Source organism: Citrus clementina, unplaced genomic scaffold (genome assembly GCF_000493195.1).
Source record: "Citrus clementina cultivar Clemenules unplaced genomic scaffold, Citrus_clementina_v1.0 scaffold_1, whole genome shotgun sequence".
Taxonomy (NCBI): domain Eukaryota; kingdom Viridiplantae; phylum Streptophyta; class Magnoliopsida; order Sapindales; family Rutaceae; genus Citrus; species Citrus x clementina.
The window spans coordinates 18,741,181-18,765,896 of record NW_006263303.1 but is presented as its reverse complement, the minus strand read 5'-3'; the positions used below and the strand labels follow the sequence as shown (position 1 = coordinate 18,765,896).

The window sequence follows — 24,716 nt, the reverse complement described above, 5'->3', positions numbered from 1 at the left end:
GAAAAAGCAAAACTACATCATATGTGAGTGACGTTCTTATAAGAAATCATGAGATTTGAAGACAAAAGGACGGCTTATGACCAAACTTGGGATGTAACTAAACCTGGTAAATTTCTAAATTATGCTTATAACACCACGCTTGAGATCAAACTAATTTAAAACAATCTAAAATTATGCTTTAAGGCAGCAAGCTTGATTTCGAACTATATCAAAACAATCTAAGCCTATCTAGTTGACCCTAAGAGAAGAAAAATGAAGGAAAAAAAAAGTTAGATGTGCCTAACTTGCAAGTTAGGAAAATGATGAAAAAAGAACCAGTTTCTGCCACATGAAAAAGGGAAAATGTGGGCATACTTAAACTTCCGAATCACTCCGTGTCAAAAAAGAGATTACATTCTATTTACAGACATATTTTGTTGCTGTGCTTCCTCATCTTAGGTGGACACTCTGATCCACACAAACCAATGTTTTTCCTTTACTTCGATCACAGATTTTTCCCTGCTCATAAATTAATGCACCACAATTTAGATTTGATGCAATATCAGAATTCAGAACAAGCTACTTCAAAAGTTTATCACATAAATCTATTTCAATATATGCTAATATCACCGATGAAAATTGCATTCAACCTTTGTATGGACATAGAATATCTCCCGAAACATAATAAAAAATAGTGTGTAAGTGTGTTTGTGTGTGAAGGTTACACAAAAGCAAATCTTAAGGTTACGAAAATCTTAAGAAGGTTTTCAATATTTTATTCAAATAAGAAAATCTACCTTTTCAAGATATCACATCCTACTTTAAAAAAAGAGAAGAAAATAAATTGTTTACATTTATTTCACATTGCTATCTAAAAAGGAAAGAAAGAAACAATTACAATCACTTATAGAATTTCCAATCCATCAACAGCAGTTTATTGACAATTCTCTCTTTTCCTAATATTCCCAATCATTTAGATTTTGTAATGAACAAAATTCAGTACTGCACGTCTGCACTTCAAACTTTCAGGATATAGTGTTTGACTTAGAACTCAAAGAAGTAAAAATTAAGTTAAAATAACTCAAGGGAAACTCATGAGTGAGAAGATCTAAAATATATAATCAACAGTTAAGATCTGTACCTGTTGACCCGCCAATACCCTTGTCACTCCTCTCTGTGGTATATTCTGTTGTTTCCTATTCTGAGCCCTGATAACACCTCCAGCAGTATTCTCTCTGCCACTGCATTTCTGATTGTTAGACATTTTCTGCATGGTATTCTCTTTCCCCGCAGCACCACTAGATCCCTTTTTTCCTCTCTTTTTAGTTGCATCAATAACAGAGTTCTGTTTCTCTCTAAGTGGCTGTGAAGATTTGGCACCAAGAGTGTGAGAATGTACCTGCAAAATTTGCACAACTTTAGATGATTATTATGCTCATAGGGTTTATGTAGCCAACATATGCATCTATGAAAAGTTATAAACTTATTCTCAACAATCAGGATATTATAGAATTAACCAACTATTGTTAAATACTGCACAAATAAATTAGTTGGCTTGTGTATAAAGAATAATGAACTTGGCTATCCCCATTAGATACATATTCTTACATTTAGCTTTGCAGTTTCCTTGTAAGTTGATTTTGTGATCATACTCATATTTTTCCTTCTAGAGTTGAAGTTTCCTTTGTTCTTTTGAACTATGGATACCTTGGACTCATTAGAGATATTCACTTGGTTACTTGGTGCTACAGTCATCCTTGCTACATTTCTGCTGTCAGGGGTCTTTTCTTTCTTTCTTGTTGATATGAATGCTGACCTGTTAACATCACTGGGTACTGAAGATGACCCCACACTGGACTTGCTGGAAGAAGATTTTCGATCTCTTGATTCCCTCCTATCAACATTAATATCCATCCTTGACTCCCTTCTATCAATATTAATTCCAACCATTGACTGCTTCGTATCATTATTAGTTTCCGCCCTTGATGCTTGTCTTGTAACACAACTTTTCCTAAGAGTAATCCTAACTGCAGATAAAAGCATTCTGGAATGACCAAACGCTCTACTTGACACCTCAATGGTGTTTTGCCATCCTCGCAAACTACTCTCAGATGTAACTGTGCTAAGTGCATTGCTTTCATTTTCCTTATCAACTGCAGAGCTAGAACTACTTTCTAAACCCCTGCTGCTAAATATAGGTTTCAAAGAGTTTCCTTTACCATTTTGAGTGGAACTCCCCTCAGAAACTGAACTGTTTTTGGAACTAAAAGTTCCTTTTGAATTTATGATGCTCAACTTGGGTTTTATTTCCTCACGAGATTTTGAATCTGCACTCGTTGACTTGGGCTTCACAAAGCCTGCATTAGATTTTATCTTTTTCACTGTTCCAACATCAGCTCTAGATTTATCTCTTAAAACCTCCACTAAATGTTTCTTATTTAATGAAACATCACCATTCTCCCCTTGCCATTTCTTGCTGTCATAGTCTTTGCCTCTGGATCTAGACACAGAGGATGGAAGCTTTGGTGAAGATGGTCCCAATAACTCAAAGTTCGATTCACAACTCCCTTCACCAGAACAACAAAATGCAGCTTTCCACTGGCGAGAAGAACATTGGTGGAACCTGGAAATTGCATATATTTAGTTATGATGCACGAGTTCTGTAACATCAGCAACATGAAACCCAAAGCTAGTATGGTCAAGCAGCAAAAGTAACTGAGTTTGGAAACAATGTGCTTACAGGTGGCTAGAGTGGAACCACTCATCATCTCTGCAATGTAACAAAATTTGCATTGCACGGTCAATAATATTGAAACTAAATTTCAATATAAAACTTCTCAAAAGAAGAAAACATAGTTTTATCAAATTGCAATGATTCATAAAGAAACTCACACGTCTTGGCTATTATACGTAGCGTCTTCTAGGGTAAGATCAACCCACATAGGTGCTTCAATCTCGTCCTACATGTTAATTAGTAAATTATTTAAAAATAATAATAATAACAACAAAAACAATGAATCGTGTCCGAAAGCAAGATAATCCTGATTATCATAGCGAAATAAAAGCAAGGTAAGAATTATAAAAAACAGATAATATTAAAATTGACTATACACAAATTTGTTCTAATTCTTCAAGTGAGCAAATGATGAAACCCAAAGATTCGAAAGACCAATTTCTTTCTTTCTTTCTTTCCCTTAAATTTCTCAGCATCCAAACATAGCCAAATCAATTTAGAGATGAAAAGGGCAGTTTCTCTGCCCAGAGGTTCGTAATGATCAATCTCTTGAACTGAATGTCACCAACCAAGAACCCCACAATTTTTATTTTTAAAATACAACAGAAATTTTCGTTAATAAAAAAATATATATTAAAAGGAAAACTTAAGAACCCATCACACTATAACTCAGAAAAAGATTATAAACTACAAAAATAAGATCAAGAAAAAGGTATTACCAGAAAAGCCCAGTGATCTTTCCCCTTCATGAGGACCATTTTTGAAAGATTCCTAAAGAAAGGCTTTTTTCCTTTTTTTGGCTTCCAAAAATTAGATAAAATAAAGAGAGATTGTGTCTTTGATATTGGTTGAGGATTGACAAGGCTCTAGAAAAACCATTTTTCAGTTTTCACATCTAGTTCTTGGCTCCTGGACTTCTTTAATTTCTATGTTGAAATTTGGGAGAAACGAGGTATCCATTGGATTGTTGACAACCTTTTGTCATGTCGTACAAGTCTACTAATCGGACGGCTGAGATCGATTAGCATTGTAAAGACTGGAGAATGGGAGACATCATGAGGCTTTATCATGACGGGACACGTGTGGAGCCAAATAAATTCGACCGTTAGAAAGTTCAAAAACTTTGGCAAAGGGGATATTGTCACAGATGGGTTGTTTATGGGTAATTTTTAAAAACCTTCTCTAAGATTTGAGGCTGTTATAAGTAGATGGTAAAAATTATTTTATTTGTAAAAGATCCCCTACCATCAGTTAAAATTTTCATTGACTAACTGTTGATTTTAAAAAAATAATATTACCCCCAATAATAGTTTACGTCAGTTAAAATTTTCTTAAAATCTTAAAAAAAATAAAATTACAAACTTAAAAAAAATTATATTTTTATATCAAATAATTAAGATTTGTAATTTTATTACAAACTTTAAAAAATTACATTTTTATATCAAATAATTAAGATTTGTAATTTTATTACAAACTTAAAAAAAATTATTTTAAGATTTGTAATTTTATTTTTTTAAGATTTTAAGGAAATATCAATAACTTGATCATGGTGAAAATAATTGTTTTAATTACTTATGAAATTGTAAATATTTAGAATTGTAAATATTGGGGGTAATATTGTCTTTTCAAAATCAACAGTTAGTCAATGAAAATTTTAACTGACGGTAGGGGGCCTTTTACAAATAAAATGATTTTCACCATCTACTTGCAACAGCCTCAAATCTCAGGGAAGGTTTTTAAAAATTACCCGGTTGTTTATTAACATGAATAACAGGTCCGTAACTAAAGGGAGCTCGCTGGCTTAGCTGAGAGAGTCTTTCCTATAATTCCGAATATGCCCTTCTAATGAAATTACATATGCCAAATTTTAGTTTTACTTTTGTTTAATTTACCTTTCAGGCAAAAAATTGTTGCTCTTTTGTTTGGTGAAAATTTTACTTAATTCAATGGATTAATTGCTTTAAAATGGATAAAGTTATATTAAGGATTCATACTATTTTTTTTAGTTTATCTAGCAAGTATAAAAGGACAAAGTTAAAATCAACTTTTAGTCCAATAATAATAGGAATACAAAATTTTATATAAATTTTATGCGCAAATTGGCATGTCAATACACTACTTGTTTAGATAAAAATATAAAAATCAGTCTAATTAATAGTATTATTTCCATTAGATTCAAATTTAAATGATCAGCAACAACAACAACAACAACAACAATAATGATAATAATGATAATGGTAATTTAAAAACCACTAAGTGAAGATTTTCAATTTATACTTCATAATGCATATTATAAAAAGCCTTTAATATTTAGTAATAGTTATATAATTAGAACTTACTTTCTCTTATATTTCTATTTGTTAACTATCAATCACTCATATAAATTTAGCTTAGGAAAAATTAAGATCGTGACAAAATCTTAGCCCTTCGAAAGTAAGCTATAATATTATGGAACTTAAAGTTTACACCTCTAAAGTTCATAATTTACGCTTTTGAGAATTAGCTTTATTGATATGGCTTGCTGTTGATTGAATGTTGCACAGCTCATTCTAGATTTTAGACAATTAGGTGAGTACGGTGAGCAGTCGTGTTCATTGTTCAGAAGATGGCTGTTGTTATTGTGACAGCAGCATGCGATTTTAACACATTTGCTTCATACTTTTCGGTATCTTTTTAATGTTCTTTTAAGTATTTTATTTGGAGTTTAGTTTGATTGCAAAAGGCAAGTGCCTTTCCATAGCAGTTGTAAATAGTAATGGACTGAGCAGAGTTCAGATTGCTTCTGTCTGTAGGAAATAGATAAAAGTTGGTGGCTCCTGAATATATCTTCTAGGTAGATGTTATTGAAGTTCATGTCACCATGTATGCATGCAAATGATGTGACCATCTCATTATACATTACAATTCTTGGCGAGATAATTGAGAATCATGTGTCCTTTACGCTCATCTTCAAATGAATTTTTATAGGGATAAGTATTTTTGTGATCCCAAAATATATTACACGGTAAAATAGTTTGCGAAACCATAAAATAGGTATCCATACGAAAGTTTATACTGACATTCGCGTCAAAGAAAGACTATATATATATAAATAAAGGATGAGTGGATGGTTTTTGTTCATAAGACCTTTCGAGTCGCATGTAGGTATCGTAGCCCATGCTGCAATTGCAACAGCTGCCCCCTAGCTCTTTTAGGGCTTTATTATTCAAGCTCAAAAGAGCTACTTCCTCGCTTATTTATACTTGATTGTCACCTCTTCTACCCATCAATTGGTATTTTCTCTCTCGTTCAACAACCAACTTTTTTTTAAGTTTCGTCCACTCTCTTTTGGTGAGTATTTACCATTGTTTTTCCTTCTCTCTCTCTCTCTTTTATCAACAATGTCATTCGATTCACCAGACTTTTCTCAATCTGAACTTTGTGAATATCCTCTAGAGGAAGATGATTATCAACCTATAACTAGTCAACCATTCACCGTAAACTTTACCCCTTCTTCATTTTCCCCACTTTATCTCTACCGGTCCCTCTTCTACCTCTACAAAGTGAAGTATAGATGAAGAGATTAACCACATGGGTGAAATGTCACTTGAATCCATCCGTGTCTCTTACGGCATACCTCGTTCCATTTTCTTAGAAAGGGCTGAGGAAATGATAAACCTAGCCATCCTCCTCCCAACATTGTCACCATACACCCTGATTTTTTTACCCATGGTGTGAGACTCCCTTTTTATCATTTTTTTAGGTACATGTTTAGCAACTTCAAGTGTGCCTCTGCTCAATTAAGTCCAATTGTATGGCGTGCTATGATAGGCATGCACATCATTTGGAAATAGAAAAACCTCTGTGGCTCCTACTTTCCAACAATTTCAAATTTTTTACTAATTGATGGCCATCCCCAATCCTAATCAGGGCCCTCCAATTAAGGGTTTGTATTACGTGCGTACCTGATCTAAGCTTCCTCTTTTAATTATCCAAAAGAAATCTTCTAGGGGGTCTTGGAAAGACTCATGGTTTTTTTGCTGGTTGAGACTGAGAGTTTGGGGAATTTAGTGATATAAACCCTAAATGTCGGGTTCAAACCTATTTTTGTACCCAACATAACTGTCTAGGCACTATTTTGATACACTATCGCGACGTCACTAACCCTTTTTTTTTTTAGTTAGCTACTTGGAATACACCTCCTCTTATTTCTGGTAATGAGAGAGAGTTGCTACTGAGTGTCCTCAATATTCCGTCAGAGCACATATCTTGGACATATCTTTTCCAACCGGATTATTTTGTCAATTTTTGGTTTTATCTCCCTTGCACATTCTGTAGATACTCCTAGAGGTGAGTTTTTGCTCTTTTTCCATATTTTTGATCACGCAGAAACATGTAATTTTTTTTTAGCCATGTCTTCCGGGAATGATGGAGCTCACAAAAAGATGAAGATTGAAAAGTTTCCTCCTTCTAAGATTAGTAGAAAGCTATGAGACAAGCCTACCTTTCATGTTGGAGGATCATTTTCCCATGCTGCTATTCCTAATCATCCCTAGTAAGAGACATTGCCAGCTGTTAACATGGCTATGTATCCACCATCTGTCAGCTTTTCTCCTACTACCAACATATCTGCTTCTGCTCTTTTCCCATCAGACTCAAGCCAAGGGACCTTGTCTGTGGTGGAGGGCTTACCCAACTTTGCCTGGGAGGACTCTGCTTAGACGTTTCTTAATTATTTCAACCAACTTTGGCCCCAGTACATTTCTTCCAATGACGTGAGGCATATTGAAAATTGTAACCCAACTGACATCATGTTAAATAATATCTGTTAGGTATCTTACGTTTCCTTACTTTTGGTTTTTCAACGAGATGTCCATCTATTAAAATTTTTATTTATTTCACTACAGTTTTCATGTGCCATCCAAGTATCCAGAAAAAGAATCAAAAGTTTGATGTTAGAAAGGTACATACTAATTGAATCTGGGCGGGCTTTTAAGAGGCGAATTGCTGAGCTAGAGAAACTTGACTGAAGAAAAAGCTCGTGTGGCATAGTTAAAAGAAAATTATGAGAACCTGAAAACTGAGTATGACAACTTGAGGACTCTATCCCAATCTGAGATTGAAGATTTGTCAAATTCCCTCAATCACCTTAATTTTCAAATGTCCATGGCCAAAGTTTCGGCTGTAGAGGAATACAAGACTTCTACTGAGTTTGCCAACATTATTGATGATGAATTTCATAAAGGTGCTGCCAAGGGAAAAGCATTGATAGAAAGTCATTATCCTCACCTTGACTATAGTTTTCTAGAAGTGATGAAGACAAGGACTGATCATGGCATGATGCCCCTCTTTTTTTTTTTTTTTTGTATCAACCTAGTGGGATTATATGATACTTTTATTTCCCACTTCTCTTGTAATGGAGTTATGAAGTTGTTTTTTTTTTTTTTTTTTTGTATCAAGCTAATAGGATTATATAATGCTTCTATTTCCCACTTCTCTTGTAATGGACTTATGAAGTTTTTTTTTTTGTCACCTCAATTTTTGTGTACTAAGTCTTTCTTGAACTAGGAATTTGCTCAACATGCTTTAACTTTTGGAAAGTCCCTTAGAATCGTGAAATTCGTTTGACTTTTCTGCACCAGGCTTTGAAATTTGCCTTAATTGTCCCTGCCCTAACTTTTCTTTTTTGACTTTTCTTGCTTTAACTTTTCTTTTGCTTGTTTCTTGCACCAGGAAACATGCGTTAATAATTACTTTAACTTTTTTTTGGCATGCTTTAACTTTTCCTGCATACTTGAGGAAATTGCTTTAACTTTGCTAGGAAATTTACTTTAAATTTTCCTGCATGCTTTAACTTTTCCAAGAAATTGCTTGAAATTTGCTCTCAACTTTTCATTTTTCTTTCTGGTTAGAACAAGAAACTAAAAAGAAAAACAACATAGATTGTGAAAGAAAAAATGCATTTATTAATAAATAGCTATAAGTTTGACCATGAACGGTCCTTTGGTAACAACTAAATTTTATAATGGCTTAAGGAGGGCTTTACTATTACTATTGAAAAATTAATAAACTTTCTACGGATAATAGATCCTTAAATGCTCCGCATTCTAAAGACGCGTGAGCACGACTCCACTCATATCTTTTATCCTGTAGGTTTCAAGACGAACAATTTCTATTATTTTGTAGGGACCTTCCCAATTCGACCCCAACACTCCAACATTCTGCTCTCTGGTGTTCTGAAATACTTTTCTAAGAATTAAGTCCCCAACCCAGAAGCTTATTGAATTTACTTTTGAATTAAAAAATCGAGCTACCTTTTGCTTATACGCTGCAGCTCTAAGTTAGGCATGTTCTCTCTTTTCTTCCAGTAAGTTAAGATTGAATTTTATCTGCTTCTCATTTTGCTCTGGCTGAAAGTGTTGCACTCTATATGATGGCATCTCTATTTCAACTGGAACCACTGCTTTCATACCAAACACTAAGGAATATGGTGTTTCTCTAGGTGTTGTAGTATGCGTTGTCCTATACAACCACAATACAAATGGGAGCTAATCTGCCCAAGCTCCCTTGTGCTTTTATAACTTGGTCTTTAGGTGGTGCTTGATTTTTTTATTAATAGCCTTTACTTGCCCGTTAGCTTAAGGGTAGACTGGTGAAGAAAAGAAATTATTGATTCCAAGACTCTGACATAATCCCCGAAAGCGAGGATTGTCAAATTGCTTTCCATTATCTATAACAATAGCTTGAGGGATTCCGAACCTATATATAATAGATTTCCATACAAAAGCTGTTGCCTTTTATTCTGTAATTTGGGCCAAAGGTTATGTGATAACTCTAGGAAATCAGAGTTATTACATCAATTCTATACTTAAATCAAGATCATTTAGAGAGCAAATAATGTGTTTTTATTATATTTTGGTTACCTTTTTGCATAAACATTCATTTTAATTGGGTTTTAATAAGTTTTGTTTAAATCAAGTAATTTGTGTTAAAAACAGGTGCATAATTATAGGTTTTAAATTTATAAGGGGATGCTAAGACATTAAATGAGCAAGAGGAGGAAAGAAGATGGCCACAAAAGAAGACAAGCACAATCGAGAATAATGCAGTGCTGTTGTGGATGCTAGAGCAACCAGTGCTGCAGCAATCAGAGAGCAATGCGGGATAAAGCTTAAAGCATGGGTCAGCCATAAAATTGCGATCTGCATGTTTCCTAATTTAAACGCATGCAGGCGCATGGACTTTGGGTCTTTTACCCTAATTTGCAATATAAAAGGAGGCGTGCACCACATAGAAAGGCGGTAAGGAATTATCATAAAAAATAATTACAAAGGCAAGAAGAAGGAGATCAAGATTGAGGAGTGCTATTCAGAAACAAAGAAAAAAACCGTGCAGAATTATTTGTCTTTTATCGTGCTCAACTTATATTTTCTCTTCTTCCTTGAATTGTTTGAATGTATTCCGAGATCAATATATTTGTGTTTATTTTTCTCATCCAGATTATGAACTAAATTTACTTGTGGTTGAGTGACAAATAATCTAATGGGTTCTTGACTCTTCTTTTATGTTGTTATGGTAATGCTGTAGCATTATACTCTAGTAGTTTTTATGAATACAATTGTTATTTCGGTTGACCACCTATTTAATAGTTTCAGTTAAGATAGAGCAGCAAAAGGGCATGTCTTAGCGGACATTATTAGAGTATTACTTGTTCTTAAGTTGAGTTTCCTGGATTAGGTTACCTTGAATCCCATAAGGGCAATACTTGAAGTTAAGATTTGTGACACTCTAGACATAGGTGTTCACCTTGTAGGGTGGAGAGATTAAAGGTTATAATGTCGTACCATAAATATATGAGCAACTGGTCATTTTTAGTAGATTTAAAGGTATAAGATTTCCAACATGCGATAGCTGCGGATGCAGATTTATTCTACCCATTGCTGCAGCACTTATTGTAACAACTGGTGCTAATTTGGTAAACAACAATCACCGCATTAGGAGAGTTTGATCATTCAACTACTATATTCTCAATTAAATCTTAGACACATGTAACTTAGTTTATTTCATTACAGTATTATTTTATTTCCATCTCTCACAATTATTAGTTACGATAGAATTATTTGACAATTATTTGTTTCGGTCTTTAGTTGATTTGCACTATTGTGATTGCTTTAGCATTTTGAGTAACATCAATCCCTGTGGAGACGATCTTGAATACTCATCACTTTATTACTTATTGTGTATACTTGTACATTGGCATTGATAATAATTGATTATAGAAATCAATCAACATTATGCTTCCGCCCATTTAGTATAATAGTCCACTGCCACCACAGCAAATTTGGTTTGACCTTTGCCTATTGGCATTGGACCAATGATGTCTATGCCCCACTGTGCAAACGGCCAAGGGCTGGTGACTGGAGTGAGTTGTTTTGGAGACTGGCGAGGGATATTAGAATATCTCTGAAATTTATCATGCTACTGGACAAACTTGTATGCATATTCTTTCATTGTGGGCCAAAAGTATCCTTGGCGAACTTGTTTTTAGAGCTAGAGACCTAGTTCCAAAATGGTTACTGTAGATTCCCTCATGGATTTCTCTCATCACATAACTTGCCTCTTCAGGAGCTAGGCATCAAAGGTAGGGCAACAAGTATCCCTTTTTGTATAACACATCCTCTAGAATCACATATCGTGCTGACCTCAATCTTATCCTTCTTGCTTCTTGCTTATTTTCTGCTAACCTTTTATTTTTTTAGATAATTGATGATGGGATCCATCCAACTCCCACTTGTGGCAACGAGATTAACCTTACTACTCTCTTTTTCATTAATACTTGGACTCGGTAAAAATTTCATAAGAATAAGTCTGGTCAGGCTTGTGTCAATAGCTGAAGCTAACCTGGCAAGAGCATCTGCTTTACTATTTTCTTCCTTTGAAATTTGCGTTATAGTGTATTCCATAAAACTTTTGAACAGATCTTTAACTTTCCTAAGATATTCCATCATTTTATCTTTTTTCGCGTGGTATTCTAACTTAACTAGGTTCTCAATCAATTGTGAATCACTATATATTTGCTACCCCCATTTCTTTTGCCCATCTAAGTCCAACGAGTAGTGCTTCATATTTCGCTTCATTGTTGGAGGTTTGGAATCCAAATCGAAGGGCAAAACTTAGTTCAGTATTTTCTAGAGTCACTAAAATTAGTCATGCCCCACTTCTTTGTCGATTTGATGAACCATCCACATACAACTTCTAGATCAGCAAAGCTCCAAAGTTAATTCTTTCATTTTTAAGTCAATTACTGGTAAATTCTGCCACAAAATCTACAGCGGTTTGTCCTTTAATTGTTGTTCTAGGCCGATACTGAATATCATGCTCTCCTAGTTCCATTGCCCATTGGACTAATCTTCCAGACACTTTTGGTTTTTGCATGACCTATCTGAGGGGTTAATTTGCCAGCACCACTATTGTGTGGGCTTGAAAATAGGGCCTTCAGTTCCTAGCAGAGATCACCAATGCCAAGGCCATTTTTTTTATCATCGGATATCTCATTTCAGCATCTAACAGTTCATGGCCCATGTAGTAGATATGTCTTTACACTCTATCCTCTTCTCTTATTAATACTGAGCTCACCGCTGAGTCCGACACAACTAGGTAAATGTATAGATTTTCCTTTGGAACTGGTTTGGAAAGAATTAGTGGGTTGCCCATGTACTTTTCCAATTCCTGAAATGCTTTCTCACATTCATCTGTCCATACTAGATTCTTTCCTCCACATGAGTTTTAAAGAATAGCAAGCATTTATCTGTTGCTCGTGAAATAAAGCGACTCAAGGCAGCAACCCTCCCTGTTAATCTTTAGACCTCCTTTATCATCTTTGGTGACTTCATATCCAAGAGAGCTTGAATTTTTTCTGGATTAGCTTTTATTCCTCGTTGACTGACCATAAATCCTAAGAATTTTCCAGAGGAGACTTCAAAGACACATTTACTTGGATTAAACTTTATATTAAAATGTTTCAAAATTTTAAAAGCTTCCTCTAGGTCTGCGATGTGATCTTCCATTTTCTTACTTTTAACAAGCATGTCATCTATATAAACTTCCATATTCCTTCCAATCTGTCTAGCAAATATCTTGTTGACCAACATTTGATAAGTTGTTCCAGTATTTTTCAACCCAAAAAGCATTACATTATAACAATATAAGCCTATTTTTGTAATGAATGTTGTTTTCTCCCTATCTAAAGAATACATTTAAATTTGGTTGTAACCCGAGTATGCATACATAAACGTGAGTAATTCATACCCAGCAATTGCATCAACTAACTGGTCGATTCTGGTTAAAGGAAAGTTATCATTGGGGCATACTTTGTTTAAGTCAGTAAACTTTCCATTTGGTTTTTTAACCATTACTACATTAGCTAGGTAGGTAGGGTAATGCACTTCTCCAATAAATCCATCTTTTAACAGCTTATCAACTTTCTCAGCAATTGTTTTATACCTTTATAGATTAAAGGACCTTCTTTTTTCTCGTACTGGTTTGAAACCAAGATTAACAATCAATCGATAGGTTTTTTCTTCAGGATTGATTCTAGGCATGTCTTCATGGGACCATGTGAATACGTCAGAATTTGCTCTAAGGAAATTTTCGATTTGTGCACGTAGCTCCGGAGTCAACAACTGGCCAACTCGGGTGCGTACTTTGATCTCCTTATTACAGCTGAACTGTGTCTAATTCTTCTACGGGAAAGCCCATTTGCTCACATTTTTCCTCCATTAGGTCAAGCATAATCTGCAGGTTTTCATGTCTGTCCATCATGCCTCTCAAAGCGGTAGCGTAGCATCTTCTAGATCCTCTTGATCAGCTCTTAAGACTCCAACTTCTCTTTTTGCTGGAAACTTTATCATCAAATAGTAAGTTGAAGTTGCCGCTTGGAACATGTTTAAAGCAGGTCTTCTTAAAATGATAATGTAAACCGACGGATGTTCCACTCCCCATTGTCATTGGTAACTCTATGCTAAACCAAATGGATCAAACATTCTCCTCCAAAACCAATTAAGGGTGTGCGTATTAGTTTTAATTTCTCTCTTCAAATCTTTATTTTGTCAAATGCTGCTGCATACAGAATATCTGCCGAACTTCCATTGTCTTTCAAAACTCTATATGCCTTCCTATTTGCCAAGATTATTGAGATGACCAGGGCATTATCATGGGGCTAATGTATATCATGTATTCCTCTTGCTTCTTCATCTATAAATGTGATGGTATTATGTCTTATTTTGGCTTCTTTTTTAGGTCTGCTTGCTAAATTTACAAGGAAATCTCCTGGTGTGTTTCCGGCCTCTCTAGTGTGGGCTTTTTGAACCCTATTAGAATCTCATCCACCTGTGGGTCCACCGAATATAGTCATTATAGGTGTGCCACCCACAATGTCGTGGCCTTCTGCTCGCACTGCTGCAGATGATGCTATTTTTGTGGAACATGGGACGACTCCTCTATTCTTCCACCATCTTTCCTCACAAATTCTTTAAGATATCCTCTTTGGATCAAAAATTCTATTTCTTCTTTTAGATCAAAACAATCTTTTGTATTGTGGCCATGATCTCGATGGTATCGGCAATATTTATTTTTATCCCTTCGATTGGGTGTTGTCTTGATGTCTTTAGGCTTTCGCAGTAAATCTAAGTTTCTAATTTACATCAGTACTTGCTCTCTGGATAGAGCAAGTGGTGTGTAGCCTGGAAACCTGCTCTGAGGAATTCTTGAACTTTTGTTTTCTGGCCTACTTGCTTTTTCTTTATTCTCAATTTGTTCCTCCTTTTTTTCCTTTTTTCTCCAACTCTTTGTGAGTCTAAATCAGTCCCCCTTTTCGTATTAGTTAACTCATCTGCATTTGAATACTTTTGGGCTCTTAATAACAACTTTGTGAAAACTTCTTGATGGGTTTTTTGCAAGTGAGTGATGGAATTTTCCTAGTTACAATCCGGCCATAATAGCAATCAAGGCTACTACATCACTATAGTTTGCTACCCTTACAGCTTCTTTATTGAAGCGGGTAATGTAATCTTTCAGTGACTCAGCATTCCCTTGTTTAATAGACAAAAGATGAGTCGGTGGAAGCTGATGGTCTCTGGCCCCAACAAATTGGCTAATAAATATTTGACTTAGTTAGGCAAATGAGGAAATTGATCCTGGTCTTAGATTTCTTTACCACCTTCGCGATGCTCCCGTAAGTGTCAGCAAGAAATGCCTACACATGGCTGCTCCTGACGCTCTTTGCAACTCCATCCAAGATCTGTAAGTTTCTAGATGTTCTTTCGGGTCTCTTTCTTCTCCATATAATTTTATCTGGGGCATCTTAAATTTCGGAGAGAGAAGTGCATCCAATATGTCCTTGGTGAATGAAGGTTTTATCTCCTCCATGTATGGTCTAACCAGAGTTTTCTCAATATCATCTATTCTTTTTTTGAGCTTTCACAACTCTGCTTCCAAACCCGTCGAGTCAGTACTAGACTCAACAAGTTCACACCCTCTAGATTGGATTTTAGACTGGCGTTTTTCATTTAATCTCTCATGCAGATCTTTAGAGTTTAATGTTTGTCGTAGATCGAGTTTTTCATAATTAGCGTGATTGGTATGGCTCCTGACTCGTGAGCCATCTTGAGATCTTTCCTTCTCATGATCATGCTCACCATGATATTTGTGATGTTGCTGTTGCTCTTCCATTAGTAGGGCAGACCCTCGATTCCTTTGACCTTCTATGTACTGGAGTACTAAATTCATGTTTTGTGTCAAATCAACCACTTGTTGCGCAAGTGGTGGGAGTAGGCCTATATTGGTACGCTACCTCCTTAGGGGCTGGTGACCTACGGCAAATTGCAATGGCTATGGTGGCTTCGCTGGCTTATGATGTTGAGTTGAATGATTTTTTGTTTGCAATTAATTATATCTTCCCCATAGACAGCGCCAATCTGTTGATGCTAATTTCTGGTCAACCGAAGAGTTGAATAAAGAGGATGATATAAAGAGCAAAACACCAAAGATTTATATGGTTCAGCACTTGACCTACGTCAACGAGAGTCAATAGAGCAAATTCACTATAAAATAATGATTACAACGGAGTTTTTTTTTCTCGCTACTCTTTTGCCAATTTTTTTTTCTTGCCTTTTTCTACACCTCTGGAGCTCTCTATTTACAATACAAATTTTCGGTATCCTAGGTTTTTACTAATTCCTAATTTTTATCCACTTCCCTACTTAGAATTTTATTTAAAGTCTATTTTTGTCTCCTTCTCAAAGTAGGTTCCGAAGCTTTTAGATTAATTAGAATTTTATTACGCTTTGTTTTCTTGTATGTTGAAGGCTATGTTTCTTTTTATTTGTTGATTTCCTAGTTTACTTTTGACTTTTCTTGGTTCCTGGTTCCTGGTTCTTGGTTTTTGGTTCTTAGACTTTTGTCTTTTTCTACTTATCACTTTTGCTTGGTTCCTAGTTCCTGGTTCCTAGTTCCTGGTTCTTGGACTTTTGTTTTTTTCTACTTTTTACTTTTGCTTGGTTCCTGGTTCTTGCCTCTTGGTTTTTAGTCCTTGGACTTTTGTCTTTTTCTATGCTTGTGCTCCATGCTGCTTCATGGATTTCATGCTTCATTTTCTCTTCGACATCACTAACCTTGTTCAGCACCATTGCCTTTCATGTTTCCTTGTTTAATTTTCATCTTGCTTGCTTTAACGCTATACACAAAGCGTAGTTTGTATAATTAATTATACTGATTCTTATGGATAAGAGTTTTGCGTATTTGATTTTATGTTAGTATCCTTATTTTACGTTCATAGCCTTCATCACGTTTGTTCAGGAATCCCGTCGTAGGAAGATTTTAAGTTTTATTTAGTATAGAAAAGTTATATATGCTAGCTTATCAACCGATGGATTTGAATAAATTAATAATTGAGTAATATTACGACCACAAATTATTTGTATAAATTATTTTGTGTAAACTAATATAAGATCATAGTGTCAATTGAATATATAAGATTACAAAATAAGAAAATAAATCACGCGATATTTTCATCCAACCAATAGAGTTATGCCACATCTTCTATTTGTACAAGCAGTTTATGGCTTTAGAATTAGTGTTGACAATTAATTTAATTATCAGTCCTCCCTTTTTGATAAATGTTATTAATGGTTTAAAGGGTATAGTGTAGCTATGAATCCATGAAAATTCTCTTTACACTCATTTTCTCATTAAAATTTCAATTTATTATTTTTTTATGTTCATTTGATGCTGGAGTGATTGTGGATAGAATTAATAGCACAATTTATTATAATTTCTCTTTACACTCATTTTCTCATTAAACCTCATTAAAATTTTAATTTATAATTTCTTTTTTATGTTCATTTGATCCTGGAGTGATTGTGGATAGAATTAATAGTGCTTGGATTAGGGATATGGTAGTTTACAATTTGGCAAGAGAAGTTATGGTGGTCGCTGCTAAGAAATACCAAGGAGTTTGGTGATTTCAATCATATAGAAGTTAATGCTATATACATCATACATTTGCTATCTTCTATTCACTTTAGAGTATGTATATGACTATATTTATATCTCAACTAATGATGAAAATATTCACATAAATCATAAAATGTAATGAATTGGGAAGCAATGCCCCTGAAGTACCATGATCGATTCTCACATTGATTCTTAAATACATTAATTAACTCAAATGATTTGTCTTGGATTTGATTCAATAATATCTGAATTTGGGTGTTTTTTGTAATCATTAAAACGTTGATGGGGTTATTTCGTAAATAAAGGAAAGTCTTCTTCAAGAGTGTATTTGCACAAAGCTGAGACTCTTCGAGTCCGCTGAAAAGCCGTTACGAGTAAGCTGACGGGGCTAACCGAATTTATTAGAGCTGCTGTCGGTATTTGCACATCCAACTAATTGTGTAAATCAGCATAAAGACATTTTAATCCTCCTCGTTAGCTTCTTACTGCTTGCATACTTCCATAGTTCCATTGCATTACCTCTACCAGATCGAAGGGCAAAAAAGACATTTAAGGCTACCGATATAGATAAATAAATAAACGGAAAAATGAATCAACTCCTTTTGCGGTCCGCATCTACACAACTAACTGGTTTATGAAATTTAGCGCGGGAAAAAGAGACGAGAGGTTTTGAGAACCCTAAAATCACAAGAAATCAATTTAAAGAGTCGATCTTGGAGTAATTTCAAAGGATTTGTTGTGATAATTTCGTTCGAAGAGAGAGGAATCTTGTGCGCGAAGTGAATTCTCTGTTTCTTTTAACTCGTCATTTTACTTTAAAAGTAAAAAAAGTTTTGCATGAAATGAGTTTATGATCTTGATTTAGTCGTAGAAACATCATACGTTGATTCTTTATTCTCATGAACATAGCAATTGATTGATAATTTGGCTACGGTTTTGAGATTTTGGGGGTTTTTCATAATAGTGTGTCGACCAATTGATTTGTAATAACATATTAACAGTGTGGAGAATGATAAATTCTGTTTGTAGTTTCTTATTTTCTGTATGATGTGACTGGATCTTTTAATTCAATTAGGTTTTGGGAGATTCTTTTAGATCTGAGATCTTCGATGGATCTTGTGATGATAAGTTCATGTTTACATGAAATAGGTTCTTGTTTTAGTTCATTTTCTTTCTGGATATATGGGAATTTTCATTTTCTTTCCTGTTATATAGTTTGGCGACACATAAATTAGCTTTGTTCTGTGCATTTGAACTTTTTTCGATCTGCATCAAGCCTTATTGAACTGCCATTCTGTAGTGCCCAATGTCTGTTCCAAGCCAAGTTGATTGATTATACAACATTAGACCAATTACTGCAATGCTGAAAATTATTCGTGCCTTATTGAGAATATATTTTAATAACCGAAAAACAAGAACTTTCTGAAAATTTCTTTATCCGTAATGTTTATGGAACTTTCAGATTCTTTTAATTATCCCACGAAGAGTCGAACTTTCAGATTCTTTTAATCATCCTTCCAAGAGTAGAGCTTCAAGTCACATGCAATATATGTTATCATCAGATTTTTGGGTACCACGAGTTTGTTTTGGTTGTTGTAGCTGAAGAGCTCTGGTAGGTGTAGGTGCACTGATGATCTACGTGCTATTTATTTATTTTTGATTAATTTAAGTGTAAACAAGATGAAAAATTTCTAGGCAGCAAGCAATTGATTCGCCTGGTTGAATCACGGTGTACCTTTTTTTTTTTGGCCCAAATTTCTTAAAATAAAAAATTATTGTTAGCTTAAATGCTGTTAAGTTTCTCCCAATCACAGACTTAGTAGATATAAATTCTTAGTTTTTCAAGTTAAAATTATCCCTTTTGCAAGTTAAATATTTTTACTTTGAATTGCTTTTTCCAATTAGTTTACTGTTTTGTCTCATGGGAACTTTGTCTCAATTTTATAGTTCATCAGCCATCTTTTAGTCTTCACTTTGAACATAAGAACTGTGTCTGTGTCTAGTAGTACACTGTCAATTGCTAATATAGTCTTTGAATATGCAGAGAGAGATAGCTAACAGAGAGGGATATCAACTGCTTACAAACATTTTCAATTAGCTATTAGCTACTCAGTACTGACACTATGCCGCCTAGACGTCGTAATTTTTTTTATGGTCTCCCAGACGATATCCTTCGCCATATAATAGCATGTTTACCCACTAAAAATGCTGTTGGCACTTCTTTAATTTCTAGACAATGGATTGACTTGTGGACTGAGGTGGAGTTCCACCAACTTGCATTGGATGATAGTTGTTGATGCGAGATTCCGGTTCTCCTCGTTCTACGACCAGGATCTCTGCTCGATCAACTTCCCCACGACCAGGAGGTCTCCTAGTAATGCTTCTTCTCCAGATATCCCTGCACACACAGACAAGTCAGAGTACGCCGGTTGTTCTCCCGGCGCAAACCCTCCGACGCTCAAGTCAGATATCAAGGTTCGGGGAACGCTTGCCACAGGTCTTATGGCTTTTTCGTGGTTTTTTTCTTTTATCTCAAAAATGCTAACCCTTTTACCTTCGTTGGCTACCTTTTTATAGGCTTCCTCTGAATCCCAGTTTTCTGCTTTTTTCGAGACGGTCTGGGGCTCTGACTGCTGCGTTATGGGCAAACGTGGGATCTTGCGTGTTACGCCATGGTTCAGGGGAAAGCGTGGCTGTCGTGGTTCTGTGAGATCTTGCGTGTTACGCCACGGTTCAGGGGAAAGCGTGGCTGTCGTGGTTCTGTGAGATCTTGCGTGTTACGCCACGGTTTAGGGGAAAGCGTGGCTGTCGTGGTTCTGTGAGATCTTGCGTGTTACGCCACGGCTCAGGGGAAAGCGTGGCTGTCGTGCCTAGATTCTCGGGCTGGAGAGCATGTCTTGCCAACTGCCGTCGACCGGGTCTCCTCGCCTATCGACCTCTAGCCGGAATGGCCGTATGCCTCTTATAGGAAATTGGCCTCGCGGATGACAACATCGTGGACGAGCAGGATATTTCTGCTCCTGTTCTTCCGCGCACCAGGCTTTTACGGAACACACCGGTTCGCAGAACTCTGCCATCAGATATCTGCTCGTCATTCCTGGTCTCGTCGACATATTTATCCCAAACAGTATCTCTCCCAAACACCGGTCCCCCAGTTTCTGGTGTTGGGTAATGTAGTGGACTAGCAGTGGAAACTCGACAGTACTCGCTCGCGTGGGATTGGAAAAGGCTGCCAAGAGTCATGTCGCATTTAATTGCGGACGAGGTGACGTGGCAGAAATCCCCCCCTCCATTTGAATTTCAAACCGACGGTTATGAGGCCCTCGGGATTCGGCGCAATTATATGCTGGCAACCCAAGAGTCCGTCCTCATTTGGAAAGCCAAATCCTCTCGAACGGCATATTCACCATTCACTCCGTCTCCGTCTCCGTCTCTGTTTCTCCGGCAAAGAAGTTTCGGCACGAAGCCCCCATCCCTGCCTTTCTCTGATTGAAGCAGTACTTCAGGTATTACTTCTCTCTCCTCGGTCTCGGATAGTTTGTAGATAACTTCTTTTTTCTTTCGTTTGGGTAGTAGTTGGTGGTGTTGTGGTTAGAGTTTAGGGAATGTCGAAAGGCAAAGAGAAGGTCATTGAGGTTGATGACGACGAGTTGGACTTCCTGCCTAGTCTGCTCACCGATCCCGCCTTTGACCCCGAGATCCCCTTAGAGCCTATTAGGTCTAGTGTCAGGACTAGTGCTAGGAGCATGTCTCCCCAAACGACCTCTACGAGCGGGAGTAATGGTGAGGATAGATCTTCTGGCTCCGAGGATACTTTGAGTGAGGGTCGAGGAGATGATTCTGGTGAGGCGTCCCCATCAGGAGCGCCGCGACCAGAGGGGAGGAGTACAATAGGAGGTAGAGCCCTATCGCGGGATTACGCTATTGATTACATGACGTGCACGACCACGTTTGATGAGCTCGAGGACCTCCGGCTGAGGTATAGCATTCCTGGCGAGATACCTCTCAAGGTCCCGGGAAAGAAGGATGCTCCCAGCCGGCCTCCTAGGGGATATGTTACCCTGTATCTGGACAGCTTTAAGTACGGGCTGAGGTGTCCCTTGCAACCTTACTTTGCCCGGATACTTAACGGGCTAAATCTAGCTCCTGGTCAGCTGAATCCCAATGGGTGGAGAGTGCTCTCTGGTCTGTTCATATTGTGGGACAGATGTTGCCAAAGCGAGCCCACGGTTGATGAGGTGAAGCACCTGTACCAGCTAAAGAGCAGCCCCAAAGATGCCGGCTGGTACTACTTCCAATCTAGCACCAAGAGCAGGAAACCTATAACCGACCTCCCTACTGGTGGTGGTGGGAATTGGAAGAGAAAGTTCTTTTTTGCTGGGGGTCTTTGGGGTCAGGTCGCACAAATGGACGGGAAGGATTATCGGGTCCCACCCCGTTTCACGGTCCCAGGTTGCCTGCTCGCTTCAGATGCCTCGTATCCATAATTGTTCTTGTTTTATTGGCTTGTTTCTAACCAAGTGTCTGTTTGTGTTGTAGTTTCTTGGGGCGTTCATTTCCCACTCCGACCTGGCCAGCTCAAACGGGTTGAGGCTGTGCTAGTCAATTCCTGCTCGAGCCGGGAACTGTTAACCACATACAACTTGCTCGAGTCTCGCTTGATACTTCCTGGCCATAGGATGGAGGACGCTGTGATTGGGGCTCTGACCCGAAAACGTTCTCGACCTCCAACCACGAAGAGGGACGAGAGTAAAGATGCCCTTACTGCAAAGCGGGCCAACATCGTGCAGCAGGCCCCATCCCTGAAGATTTTACCTCCGGCTCCTGTAAAAGTCGGGGAAGCTAGTGGAGTAGCCACAGATCCTGCTACCTCTTTTCCTCCTGTCGGGCCTCGATCCCGCTTACCTGACAGCCGAGCAGAACATCTGGTCCCTTACCTCAATGAGTTAACTAAATCCGTGAGCAAGAAGGACCTGGAGGACTTTGACGGCCGCACCTTGGGTGAGCTGGTGGGGGCCATGCAGCATAGCGCTTTCCACCTCAGCTGCATGACCGCCTATTACAAGGCTAAGGTTGGCCGCTACGACCGGAAGATGAAGGAGGATATTCAATCGGCGACGAGCAGAGCTGACGTTGCCGAGAAGAAAGCAGGGGAGCTGAATCTCGAGAATCTGAAGCTGATAGAGCAAGAATCACTTGCTTAAGCAAAAGCCATTACCCTCGAGGAGGAGCTTACCAAGGTCAAGGAGGATCTGCAAAGGCAGAAGGCTATGTATAAGGCTCAGCTCGAATCTCTCCGTGACTCCCACCGAGCTCAGGTCGAGAACTTAGAGAGGGAGGCCGACAACCAGTACGACCAGGGACTTCGGCATTCCTATCGTTGCATCATGGCCGTCCTCGGGAAGCAACACCCTGACCTGAAGATGGATGACCTTGCAGCTGGTGTCGCTCGGCATATGGATGAGGAGGCGGCCAAGGACGATGCCGAGGGGGTAGAGCCGATTGTGATTGAGGAGGAAAACTCTCCTCCTCGTGCAGTCCCTGCTGAAGTTGGCGAGGCGAGCACCCCCCCAGACGCAACTGGCAATACCCCCCCGCACCTGAGGAGGTCCAACCAACCGATGCTGCTCGGCTCACTGATCCGCCGTCTTTTTGATATATTTCTTTTATTGTAATGGACAATGTTCATGGAGATTATCCCATCTGTTAATCATTAACAAATTAATAAAAATATTTTTTGATTACTTTCTTGTGTTGTAATTATGAATTAATTTTCGTTTGAGAATCTGCTTGTCTTTGTCTAGACGAGCAGGTTCCGGCTTGGCTCATGGTTTTGCCGCATGCCTTTGAAGATTTTTCAATGCCTGGGATTCGGTTTGCCTTCGTGCGGTCGAGCAGATCCTGGCACGCTTGGCTTCGGTCTCGCCATAAGACAGGCTTTGAGACTTGGCGAGCCTTTGCATGCCTTGGGAATTTCTTCGAATGTTTTGGAGTCTGCTCGCCTTCTCGTGGTCGAGCAGAGGATCCTGGCATGCTTGGCTTCTGTCTCGCCATAAGACAGGCTTTGAGACTTGGCGAGCCTTTGCATGCCTTGGGAATTTCTTCGAATGTTTTGGAGTCTGCTCGCCTTCTCATGGTCGAGCAGATCCTGGCATGCTTGGCTTCTGTCTCGCCATAAGACAGGCTTTGAGACTTGGCGAGCCTTTGCATGCCTTGGGAATTTCTTCGAATGTTTTGGAGTCTGCTCGCCTTCTCGTGGTCGAGCTGATCCTGGCATGCTTGGCTTCTGTCTCGCCATAAGACAGGCTTTGAGACTTGGCGAGCCTTTGCATGCCTTGGGAATTTCTTCGAATGTTTTGGAGTCTGCTCGCCTTCTCGTGGTCGAGCAGATCCTGGCATGCTTGGCTTCTGTCTCGCCATAAGACAGGCTTTGAGACTTGGCGAGCCTTTGCATGCCTTGGGAATTTCTTCGAATGTTTTGAAGTCTGCTCGCCTTCTCGTGGTCGAGCTGATCCTGGCATGCTTGGCTTCTGTCTCGCCATAAGACAGGCTTTGAGACTTGGCGAGCCTTTGCATACCTTGGGAATTTCTTCGAATGTTTTGGAGTCTGCTCGCCTTCTCGTGGTCGAGCAGATCCTGGCATGCTTGGCTTCTGTCTCGCCATAAGACAGGCTTTGAGACTTTGTCGAGCCTTTGCATGCCTTGGATTGTTCTCGGTTTCGAGCGAATGAAATTCCGCGACGTTCCATTAATGGCAGGATTTGACTTACATGAAATTGTTCGGACATAAAGCGTGAAAGATAAACGATAATGAACATGAGCGAAAATAGCTTTCAAATGTGAACAAGTCTTACTGGAAGTATTTCCGGAGGTGTGCTGCGTTCCATGGGCGTTTCACCTCGTGGCCGTCCGCGCGGACCAGCTTGTAAGCTCCGGGTCCCGCTATCTGCTTGACTCTATATGGCCCTTCCCAATTCGGTCCCAGCACTCCTTGAGTCGAATCTTTGGTGCTCTGATTCACTCTTCTCAGTACCCAGTCTCCGACCCTGAATTGCCGTATGTTCACCTTCTGGTTATAATACCGAGCAACCCTTTGTTGGTAAGTGACTGATCGCTCGGCTGCTTGCTCCCTCCTTTCCGTTAGCAGATCAAGATTCAAACATATCTGCTCGTCGTTCTCCTGCTCATTGAAATGACCTGTCCGGTGTGTGGTCGTTCCTATCTCAGCCGGCACGACCGCTTCATGTCCGAAAGCCAAAGCGAACGGTGTCTCCCCAGTTGCGGTTTTGTGGGTTGTTCTGTATGCCCATAGCACACCTGACAGCTCGTCAACCCAAGCACCCTTTTTTGCTCCGAGCCTGATTTTCAGAAGCCTCTTGATGGTCTTGTTGGCTGCTTCTACTTGTCCATTCGATTAAGGGTGAGCAGGCGAGCAATACTTCAGCTCTATCCCGAGGTTCTGGCAGAAATCCCTGAAGCTGTGATTATCGAACTGCCTGCCATTATCCGTTAA

The 24,716-nt window shown here is 38.3% G+C and overlaps 2 protein-coding genes across 2 annotated transcripts; one reads left to right on the top strand and one right to left on the bottom strand.

The window, feature by feature from the left end:
• Window positions 1–37: 37 nt before the first annotated feature.
• LOC18054551 lies at window positions 38–3,686 on the bottom strand. Its single transcript, XM_006451937.2, has 6 exons — window positions 3,433–3,686; window positions 2,872–2,939; window positions 2,720–2,749; window positions 1,588–2,602; window positions 1,121–1,378; window positions 38–498 (listed from the first exon to the last, which is right to left on the bottom strand). Exons 1-6 carry the CDS (start codon window positions 3,469–3,471, stop codon window positions 430–432), a joined length of 1,479 nt encoding a protein of 492 aa, XP_006452000.2. The 5' UTR covers window positions 3,472–3,686; the 3' UTR covers window positions 38–429.
• A 17,122-nt stretch (window positions 3,687–20,808) lies between these two features.
• On the top strand, window positions 20,809–22,407 carry LOC112095701. The gene is made up of 2 exons (XM_024177809.1): window positions 20,809–21,388; window positions 21,743–22,407. The coding sequence occupies exons 1-2, from the start codon at window positions 20,809–20,811 to the stop codon at window positions 22,405–22,407; spliced, it is 1,245 nt and encodes a 414-aa protein (XP_024033577.1).
• Window positions 22,408–24,716: the final 2,309 nt, after the last annotated feature.